The following is an 11,200-nucleotide window of genomic DNA, read 5'->3' as shown; positions in this document are numbered from 1 at the left end:
TTTTAGAAAAAATCAATTTAAAACAATTCTATAATAATAAAAAATTATAGTCCTATTTTAATTGTTTGTAGATAAATTTATGTTAAAAGTAACATTTTCTATGTCTCATTTAGAAGAGTTATTGTACTTCATGTACAAGTATTTTCAGAAAATATAAAATCTTATGCTATTTTTTAGTTATCTTATTAAAGATTGCCCTGTAAATTACACTCAATGTAGAGAAATTCTTATGTAAACTCAGTCCACCACATCACTCGTGGACTAAACTTATCACATAATGACACGTCATTAAAATGATGGCAATATTATAATATTACGATTCAAATGTGTAAATAAGTAATAAACGAATTTACAAAATTGCATCATTTTAATGACATGTTATTATGTAATAGGCTTAGTCCACGGATGATGTGGTGGACTGAGTTTATCTAAGAATCTCTCCTCAATGTAATAGTGATTTATTCTAAATAAATTTTTATTCTAAACTGTTACCAATCTAAAATAAAACAGAAAAAAAATTCATTTAAATAGGACAAAATATATTTATAGATTTAATGATAGTGACCAAATTTATTTAAAAGAAAAATGTCATTAAAAAAATTTTCGGATAAAAGTGTAAACATATACAAATGGAACGGGTAAACCGAAAGGTTAGTGGGGTAATCTCACAAAGGGGAAGAGTTTAAAGATGACCTAAATACCCTCAAAATAGAGTAAAGGGTACCCGACCTTTTCTGATTTTGAACTTATAAAAGCCGCAAAAATTTCACCATCAAATCAAATCTCCTTCATCAAAAAAGTTAGAGAGAGAAGAGTTTTAGCCCTTTTTGCCCTTTGAAATTCTTCCTCTACCCTTCTCCTTTGCAGGTACTTCCCAATCCCGCCAAAAACTTTAATTAATTTATTTAATTTTGTAAATTTTTCTTCTTCTTCTCTTCCAAAAAGAACCCCAATTTTTTATTGTAATGTGTCTGTTTTGTGCTTTTTCTTTAGTTTTTAGTTATACTCTGTTTGGCTTCTTCTCATGTACTTGAGTTTACCATAGCATAACTTATAGAACAGTACAAGATTTTTCAAACTGCCACTTTTTTTTATCCAAACAGGTCCTTAGTTTTGATATAGCATATTTGTGTTTCTTTTAAATTTTGGAGTAATGTTTATTATCGATGAACTATAACTCAAATGATATAAGCGTTAAAATAAAATAATGTTTATTGATTATTTGATTTTTCTTGATAGGGGCATATATTGTTCAATTTTATATTGGATTTTGAATATGGAGAATGAGGATTTGATAATTGGGGACAATCAAGATTCATTGTTGAGGCAGAATCAATATTTAGAATCAGGGGATATTCACAATTCAGATTTTGCTCACATAATCAATGATCATCATAATTTTGATGCTGATCATACTGATGTTTCTATTGATTATATTCAAGATTTGGGGTTAGGGCACACTCATGAGACCAGTGATGAACCAGCTGATAGCAAGGCTATTGTTGTTCAAAACCATAGCAATGGGGGAGAGGATGAAAGTCATTTAGCCAGTGAGAATCATGATTCTGCTGTAGTAGAGTACCGCGATTTTTGTCAGAACGACGAGTTGAGTATGATGCCTGTATCTGATGGGACTTATCAGATGCCGTTGGCTGTTAGAAGCTCTTCTGTTCCTTACTTTAAACCGGTAGAGCTGACTGTTGGGCAAGAGTTTCCTGATGTTCATAGCTGTCGAAGAGCGTTTCGTGATGCGGCTATTGCTTTTCGGTTTGAGATGCATACAATTAAGTCTGACAAGACTCGTTTCACAGCGAAATGTGCAACTGAAGGATGTCCTTGGCGGATTCATGCTGCGAAGCTTCCGGGTTTGCCTACGTTCACAATCAGGACTATTCATGAGGAACATACTTGCGGTGGAATTAGACATCTTGGTCATCAACAAGCATCGGTTCAATGGGTTGCGGAGTCCGTAGAAACTCACCTTCTCGAAAATCCACATTCCACTCCCAAGGAGATACTTGAAGAGATTTATCGAGCTCATGGGATCACGTTATCGTATAAGCAAGCATGGAGAGCGAAGGAGAGGGTTATGGCTAGTGTTCGTGGATCATTTGAGGAAGAATATCGCCTACTTCCGCAGTACTGTGATCAGATTGTAAGGACGAATCCCGGAAGCATTGCAGTGGTCTATGGAAATCCTGTTGATGATTGTTTTGAGAGACTATTTATCTCATTCCAGGCATCAATTTACGGGTTCTTGAACGCGTGCAGACATCTTATTGTACTTGATCGAACTCTTTTAAAGAGCAAGTACCATGGAACTTTGCTGTTTGCCACTGGATTTGATGGAGATGGGGCTGTGTTTCCTCTAGCATTTGGGCTGGTTGATGATGAAAATGTGGATAATTGGATGTGGTTTCATTCCGAGCTGCATAATCTGCTTGAAGCCAACACTGAAAACATGCCAAAACTTACAATTCTGTCCGATAGACAAAACGGTATCATTGATGGAGTAGAAGCTAACTTCCCAACGGCTTTTCACGGTTTCTGCATTAATCAACTTATCGACAGATTCGTGCAGGATTTCAACTCAGTACCTTCTAATCTCGTATGGGAAGCCGCTACCGCTCTCACTCCAACTGAATTTGGACAGAAAATGTTAGTAATTGAAAACATGTCGCAACAAGCAGTCTACTGGTTAAGATGTATTGACCCACGATTATGGGCTGTCGCATATTTTGAAGGAACGATACTCGCTCAATTTGCGCCTAATTTATCTGAATCGCTAAACACTCTGATACTTGAAACATCTGGACTTCCGGTAATCCAAATGATGGAGCATATTCGTAGAAAGCTGATGACTTGGTTTAGTGATCGTCGTGAAATGAGCTTACAATGGACAGGCATGCTTGTTCCATCGGCTGAAAGGCAAGTATTCGAGGCTATTAAGCTTGCGCGAAGTTGTCAAGTTGTGAAAGCAAATGATGCTGAGTTTGAAGTGAGTTGTAACAACTTCGCATCACATACAGTAGATATTCGATGCCGTACATGTTCTTGTCGGGGTTGGCAATTACGAGGTCTACCTTGTGTTCATGGTGTAGCTGCTCTTATCTCTTGTGGGCAAAATGTGTACAAGTATACGGAGGATGTTTTCACAGTGGCAAATTATCGCAAGGCGTATTCACAAGCCATACATCCGATTCCTGACAAAGCGTTTTGGAATGAAGAATATAGCGATGATGTTGAGATTGCGATAAGGCCTCCGAAATCACTTCAACCACTGCCCGGAAAACCAAGGAAAAAGCGAGTGCGAGCTGAAGATGGCGGTGGTCGTGTTAAACGAGCTGTGCATTGCAGCCGTTGTCATCAGACTGGACATTTTAGAACAACTTGTGCAGTTCCGATATAGGTAATACCTTAGAAACATGGCATATTCCTTTATAGAGGTATAACGTAGCTTTTTCTTTTTTGGTTTCTTATAGTTGGTCTTTTGCTGTTTATTAAGTAGCACGGACACTTCATTCATCAACGTTTTCCGTTTCAAAAACATGTCAGAAACTTGGTGTTCCAAACACAACTTCACTTTAACATAAAAAAACTTAAAAATAACACTGTTTTCCCATATCCATGTCCCATTTCCATGCTGCATAGTCATTTATCTTTTATTATAGCAGATTTTGTATATTGTTAACCAAATTCTTTTGAAAAGGTGGCGACCCAATACAATTAGAGTAGTCCAATTTCATCATTTTCTTTAAAATAATCGTATATCAATTTTGTTTCATATCTTTTTATTCAATACGACAGATTCAGTAGATCAGTTTTAGACTATTTAGGTTAATTAGAAACAAATTTTTAACCTTAGCAGTCACTGACAACAGAAAATTAATTCAAACCAAGTTCTTTCATGAGATGCTAACTAACCAGTGAAATTGAGTATCTCAGTAAAAATAAGAGCTTGAAGTCATCGGAAAATGACAATGACATTGACAATGGAATTTAATTTCCTTAACAACAAGCAGTGTGTCATTAGTATATCATCGTGACGGATGCTCATTTAGCGTTAAGCGCATTTACACGGGCTATCAGTTTACTGGCTACATCGAACTACAGAATGCTCGAAACAAATGTTGCATCCAATGTGCGCAAAGTAAACAGTTACTACCTAAGGTATATGAAATCAAGTTCTATATCCAGAAACTATACCATATATGTACCCAAGAGTATTGATTTGGAGAGTTATACCAGAAACTATATCACATATTTACCCGAGTATTGGTCAGAGTACGCGCGCATAAGAAAATCATGGGAACGCACTCTCCAGCCGTTGAATCAACAAATCTTTTACACAACTAAAAATTTAATAGATCCAACGACGGGAGAGCACATTCAAATTGTGTCGTCTCCAAAATCGAATCTAAAATGGAAGCTTGACTTCTCAATTACCATACTTGGAATTGGGGCCATACATTGCACCATGTATTCATGGTTTTGGTCCTGCTTGTTACCTCAAGCATAAGGAATGAAATTCTGCATCGCAAAAAGAAAGTAGGTAAATTAAACAAGTTGACAAAACTAATTGCTCATCAACAACATCCAACCAGAGCGTATTAAAAAACCGTACAAAAAATTATAAAATATCCCGTGCTAATTTCAACATATTTCTGTGTTTTTTTATTTATCTTTATGTGAATTTCAATGTCTGTATTTAAGTGTTCAAAAAAGAAATATATTTGTATTTAATATCTTTACGGTTGCTCTTCACATGCTTTAGAAAACGGGTGCGACTATAATTGATACTACTATTTTAAAGAGTTATGATCAGTTCCAATATGTTTGTATCTAATATGTTGACCGATTTGTAAAAAAACTATAGTTTGATTACCGCAAAAATATTTAACCCAAGAATACAACAAGAACACTAGCATGTAAAGTGGATGGCTCTCTTTTTATCTCTACTACACCATTATTTGAGGAGCGGCAGCAAACATGTATCAACTGTTGAGCTAATTATATTAGGCCTCAAGCCACTTTAAGTTTAAGAAATTAAGGAAATTGTAGGAATACCTGTATCAGCCTATGAGCATCTTGTACTTCGGAAGAAGATCCACTAATTTCAATAATCATCTCATCAGGTATGCCCGTTCTATTCACTATTACAATAGATGCTCCACTGGCATGGCGTATGAAACTGAGATTGCCACCAGATATTCCGATCAGAGACTCAGCATGTAACCCAGGAATTTGCATGCGGTGTGTGACCTGCAAATTTTACACGCACAGTGCAAAATATTCAACTACGGTGACATTAATTCTGCTCCAGCTAATAAATTTAATTTGGAATGGTAGCAGACACTGAAAATGAAAAACCGAAGATAATGCTTTTAAATTGACATCTTAAATAGAGCATAAGTACTCATAAGTATTCCTAACGAAAGACTATCAATTTAACGACAAGCCTCCTTATCTTGCATAATGCTGCGTTGAGTAAATAGCAGCAGTTGCCATAATTTGCTAATTGACATGTTATTACAACTAAGAATATAAATCAAGATTAAAGCAAGGAGTTCCCACCGTTTCAAGCGCTGATGAATGATGGCCTATAGAAGTATCACTTGCAAACATGGGAGGGCGTTGATGGGGTTGGTTATAAAAAGGAAGTGGAGAATGGGGTTGTTCTTTAAAAGAAAGTGTAGGATGGAATGGGTTCTCAAAAGGAAGTCTACGACGGGTAGAACGGAGTTGGTTATCAGAAGGAAGTGTATGATGTAGATTATAATCACTATATGGAAGGTCTGCTATAAAAGATTGAGGATTGGACCCATAGTCAGCTCCTACACCAGAGCTCTCTGGAACGCCATAAGGATGGTCTCCTGATTGATTTAGCGACATGCACTTGTTCGGTTGAATCTCTGGCACCTGCATCTGATATCAAAAAAATGTTTAATTTATCAATACAAGTCCATATCATACATTTCTCAATGCATATACCACTTCTCTACAAACTTCATATTGCAAAGTTACCCAAGTCCAAAAGATCTCAACTTTTGATGTTTCTCATCTATGCAACATACATATAAGATAAACAGTAACCCACTCACTGTCAATTTACCCTGTGAATCAAACAAAGCAACTCATTGCCAATAATAAACTCAATAATCAAAATTCAAATGGAAAAGGGTCAAGTTAAGTAACTCAGCTTGAGCTTATATATAATATATGGTTTTTCAAATTAATATTCTGCCTTGGTGAGGAAGGAATAACAAACTTACTTGTGTTTGAAACAGTTCGATCACACTGCGGTCAACTAAGAACTTCCGAAGATGATTAGCAATTAGTTCAACTGCTTTGTGCACGCCTGCTGGCTCACCTATTATCCTAATCACCCTATCATCTCGCAAAGCTGCGACCTGCAGGTGTTCTGCAATGAAGTGAATTAACGATCAATTGCACTAAAAGTTCAAAAACAAAAAAAATCAGTAGCACTAACGGCACTGATTGACATGGCACTTCAAATACTTCTTAAGCTGATTGAAAGAATACAAGGTAGCAAAAATATGATATCCACTTGTAATCAAAGCAGTCAATTTTCTGACTGTTCAACTCTTTGTCTTTCGCAAATAGACTTTTACCAACAAATGAAATGTTTAGGGGGAGAATGTTGTAGCTGGAAGGAAAACTCAAGCTTACTGATTACATATGATAATGGTGTACCCTGCTATGTGATATGAACAAATGAGTTTGACAACAAATATGAAGAGCCAAATATCAATAAGGCACACACAATATTTTCCTCATAAAAAAGTTTTTCAAACAGTCTATAAAGGTGCATCAATGTACTATATATGCCCACCAAGAATGCACTTTCTAAACCCTCTGGTGAAGTGCATTTCTTCAGCCAAAGAAAATAGCATATGATATGAAATGCTACAATTTTATATGGTTGATTTTTTTTTTTTGGCTTAGTTTTTAAAGTTCTACCTGCTACCTAATTTTGGCAGCTAAATAATGAGGAACTATAAACATTTGTAGCAATGCAGAATGCAACTTAGGAACTTAGACATTGGGCCACAGTGAAATGCCTCCATTTCAGTAAGTAGGTCAACTTCAACTCATTTCCTATTTCTGTTTATTTATTTTCCTTTCTCTTAGCAAACATGTGCACTTCATTAAAGTATGCTCATAACAATACGATTTAGTAATAGTAGATGCAAATGCTAATAAATATTTAGTAGATTTGCATAAGAATGCTATTTAGCTCAAGTACCTGCTCTAAGAACCTTAATCATACAACCAGAAGCATCTTCAATAGGTATTATAGTGGAGCCTTGCTTCCCTATCAAGTCTGAACATTGAGCATCTGGCACCAGAATCCTGGTCATAGCTGTTCCCCTGGCACCTGGTGGAGCATGAGTAGCATCATCAACTAAACGTATAATTCGTCCATGAACCTTCAGCAAACCATTCATGGCTGGAGATATATCACTGCCGGGCTCTTCTGTTGCATGAATGATAACCTTTGAGAAGAGCATGAAGATGTTAAGAAACTATGAAGGTTTAAATACAATGCTAGTGCAATATTCCAGCAAGAGTTTTGACTTAGTCAGAAACGCAATAGAATTTGATAGTTCCAAGGGATGAGCACCATTATGAAACATCAATTACAGGTTAAAATAATCTTAATATCCATTCTTGATACTACTTTAGCAGCCTGAAAAATTCTGCATCAATACTAGAGCTCAAAATGACAGAGTGCCATAAATTATTATTGGCACCAGAAACTTCCGTAATACCATATGAAGACAGTGAGGGAATGCAAATTTATGCTAAATTTACACTATCAAGAGTGGTTTTGTCACTTTCCTGAAAATCTCACAAATGTAACTGCTTTGAATTTGATTTAATGAAATTGTCTTATTCTCAAAAAAAAAAAAAACTTAAACTCCATTTTGCCTTGAATTCAGCAATGCGGAATTGTTGGTGTTTACCCATTAGGATTTAATAGTTATGGTAGTAACAACCACTTGTATTATTCCAAAAATAAAAAAAAATTCACTTGTATATTTTGCCTTGTTAACGAAAGACAATAGAAAACATTTTAAATAGTGAAGAGGTTCTTATAATGTATACTTCGACGATAAAGAAAAAAATGTCCAATGAATAAGGCATAAAATATTTTTTCCATGCCAGTTTTTCATCACTATTAGTGCTACTTAAACAATTAAAAGTAGAGCAACATCAGCTTGCCAAGTTTTACAAACATTAAATCTAGAATACATGTTAACCAGATAAAGAGATTGCATTAGCACACTAAAGAGGCACCATCAGAGTGACAAAAGTATATGTCAGTCAAAAATTAGTTCATCTGCTACCATCAATGCACAGAACAATATCAACTGCTGTAGATTTTCATCTTAAAATGTGATATAATGCAACTTGAAAAGAAAACTTACTGTTTTTTCCAAGGATCCAAGAGGGGCCCTCAGAACTCTAATCCGAGCCTTTGTCTCCTCCTCCATTCTTTTAATATACACTCCATTCAGGCCAATGAGAGCAGCAACCTTCTGAGCAGGAACTAAGATTCTAAAAACACTTTCTCCAGGCCATCCAGGCCACTTTGCTTCTTCATCACATGCTAAATTATGGCCAGATTCTTCTGTTGGGGCATCAACATAATCTTTCAACCGCATTTCCTCCCGTGTACAAACAGCATTATTTGTCAACTGTGAATCCTTAGCAGCACAAACATCATTTTTCAACTGGAGATTCTCTGATTCACAAACAGCATCCTTTGTCAACTGTGAATCGTCAGCTGCACAAACATCATTTTTCAACTGTAGACTTTCTGATCCACAAACAACATCGTTTTTAAACAACAAGCCCGTTGATGCATCAACAACATTGTTTCTCATGGCGTTCTTCGGCACATCAACACCATCAGTTTTCAACAGCTCCTTCGGTTCATAATTGGCATCACTTATCAACTTCGAGTCTTCAGGGGCATCAACATTATCTTTCAACTGCGAATCCCGCAAAACATCACCATCGTCGATTTTCAACTGCTGCAAGTTCTCCAGTATATCAGCAGCTTCATTTAATAATGAAAAATCCCCTGGTGCATCGACAGTATCATCATTTTTCAGCTGCAAGTCGTCTGGCTCATCTCCATCAGGTTTATGTATGTCCTCTTCCATACTAAGCGCTATGTAGACAAAAAAATCAACTTACATTTACATCAAATGCAAAAAATCACAGGAAAATGCTATTCCGTGTTCATATCATACCTAGAAAAAAATGTTACATGAAGTAGGCTTCTGATTCCTATATTTTACTCCGGTAATTACCGTGCAATCAAGCAAGAACAAGAAATATTCAAAGAAACTTACAAATAGATAATACATTTCACGTTCAACATATAGCAGCATCAATCAAAAATCATTCAACACTGAACATCAACAACAGAACAGATAAGATTATCTGATTTCAAAAACAACAAATTAAACAGAATCAAACTAACTGCATTATGATTCAACCAAAATAAACAAGAAAACCTAAAGAACTTCACCTAAATTTCAATTAAATTTAACTTAAGCACAAAGAAATCAGAAATTTAATAAAATTATATTAAAAAGAACAACGAAGCAATGAATCATCAAATGTAGCTATAAAAAAATACTGGCAAGTAAAATCGGCATTAATCCGTTTAACAAGAACAAAATCGATCAAAAACGAGAAATTAATGGCGCTGTTCATAGCAAAAGTAAACTTACAGAGAATCGATTTTCGCGCGAATTGGATTTTGTTTCACACAGAGAGCGTGTGTTGAGCTGAAAAACTTATGCAAAACATAGAAGAGCAGCAAATGCTGTTTGAAATTGTGGCGGGGTATATAACTCACCCGCTTTTTTTATTTCAACCAAAAAAAATAAGAATGGGTAATTTTCATATACAGTCCTTAACTTATTTTCCTTCTCCCATCAAAGTTCTTAAACTTTAATTCATAGCACGAAAGTCCTTGACTTCTGTTCTCTCTCCCACCAAAGTCCTTAAACTTCAATTCGTAACCAAAATTTTCATCTATTTTTTACAGTTAATTGAGGCTTACTTGTTAAAAAAAAAAAGACAAAAGAAAAAAATCATTTCATCTATTCTTATTTTTTTATTAATTTAATCTTATATTCTAATTGTAATTTAAATATTACAAAATATTATCAATTAATAGTAAAATTTGTATAAATTTTTTAATATTATGTAATTTGTTTAGTCATTGATCGATTTTTTTAGCGTTGAAACTTGAACTCGGTGGGATAATTAGAAATTAAAGTTGATTTGACTCACATCAATTATCTATACGAAAGAAATTAAAAAAAGTTATAAAAAATTAAAAGTCATTGTATAGTTTTAAAATTTAAAAAATTAAAAAAAATTGATAGTTGTATAATTGTATGCTTTTTTCCAACATTTAATAACTTTTTAGCAAAATTATTTTTATAATCTTTCAAAAACTTATCACAATTATTATTTATTAAAACGTTTAATATATTATTTTTATGAATTTAATATTATTTAAAATATTTAATTTTTAAGATAATAAAAATTATTGTATTCATTAATTATTAATTAATTTTCAGAATTAATTTATTTTTATTAAAATTTGTGTATAACGTATTTTTTATTTTAAATTCTTTCTTTTATAAAATAATTCAAATGTTTTTCATTTTACCATTAAAAGCATCTATAATTTTTAAAAAAATGATTATTTAACATACTTATACTCATTATTATCATTCAACTTCTAAAAACAATAATTAAATAAATCTAAACAATCGGAAACTCTAAAAAACTCATACGAAACAGTTTTAGGCCGTTTAGGTAATTAATAAAATTAGATAGTTGGAAAAAAATTTAAAAAATTACCTATAAATAAAAAGATTAAAACAACAATCCACATGATTTATTATTCCCTTTATCTAAAACATAAGAATTAAAAACTTAATTTAAATTATAGTTATAAAGTTGTAGATAATTTATTATTTGTTATAATTTAAATTTTTAGTATATTTAAATGATATATTTTACTCTCTCCGTCCCAATAGAGTTGTCCACTTTGCCTTTATCACACAGTTTAAGAAAAGTAATTATTGTTTATGGATTTTATAAAAATTTCCTTACTTTTCTTGTTATACCCCTATTTAATATA

At 33.8% G+C, this 11,200-nt stretch overlaps 2 protein-coding genes across 2 annotated transcripts; one reads left to right on the top strand and one right to left on the bottom strand.

The window, feature by feature from the left end:
• The first annotated feature begins 758 nt into the window (after positions 1-758).
• On the top strand, positions 759-3,743 carry LOC126686166 (uncharacterized). The gene is made up of 2 exons (XM_050380201.2): positions 759-867; positions 1,240-3,743. The coding sequence occupies exon 2, from the start codon at positions 1,277-1,279 to the stop codon at positions 3,407-3,409; it is 2,133 nt and encodes a 710-aa protein (XP_050236158.1). The 5' UTR covers positions 759-867; positions 1,240-1,276; the 3' UTR covers positions 3,410-3,743.
• A 243-nt stretch (positions 3,744-3,986) lies between these two features.
• LOC126686184 (flowering locus K homology domain-like) lies at positions 3,987-9,880 on the bottom strand. Its single transcript, XM_050380230.2, has 7 exons — positions 9,771-9,880; positions 8,454-9,202; positions 7,268-7,517; positions 6,273-6,421; positions 5,575-5,925; positions 5,068-5,262; positions 3,987-4,530 (listed from the first exon to the last, which is right to left on the bottom strand). Exons 2-7 carry the CDS (start codon positions 9,192-9,194, stop codon positions 4,510-4,512), a joined length of 1,707 nt encoding a protein of 568 aa, XP_050236187.1. The 5' UTR covers positions 9,195-9,202; positions 9,771-9,880; the 3' UTR covers positions 3,987-4,509.
• Between the last annotated feature and the right edge of the window lie 1,320 nt (positions 9,881-11,200).

Source organism: Mercurialis annua, linkage group LG6 (genome assembly GCF_937616625.2).
Source record: "Mercurialis annua linkage group LG6, ddMerAnnu1.2, whole genome shotgun sequence".
Lineage (NCBI taxonomy): Eukaryota > Viridiplantae > Streptophyta > Magnoliopsida > Malpighiales > Euphorbiaceae > Mercurialis > Mercurialis annua.
The sequence above is the reverse complement of the archived record's forward strand: the minus strand, read 5'-3'. Positions and strand labels throughout refer to the sequence as shown.

Coding starts and splice junctions, on each gene's coding strand:
- LOC126686166 (XM_050380201.2), top strand. CDS start 1,277: ATGGAGAATGAGGATTTGATAATTGGGGACAATCAAGATTCATTGTTG.
- LOC126686184 (XM_050380230.2), bottom strand. CDS start 9,194: ATGGAAGAGGACATACATAAACCTGATGGAGATGAGCCAGACGACTTG. Junction 7,518..8,453: donor TTGGATCCTTGGAAAAAACA/GTAAGTTTTCTT, acceptor CTCTTCTCAAAG/GTTATCATTCATGCAACAGA. Junction 5,263..5,574: donor ATTCATCAGCGCTTGAAACG/GTGGGAACTCCT, acceptor TAAAATTTGCAG/GTCACACACCGCATGCAAAT.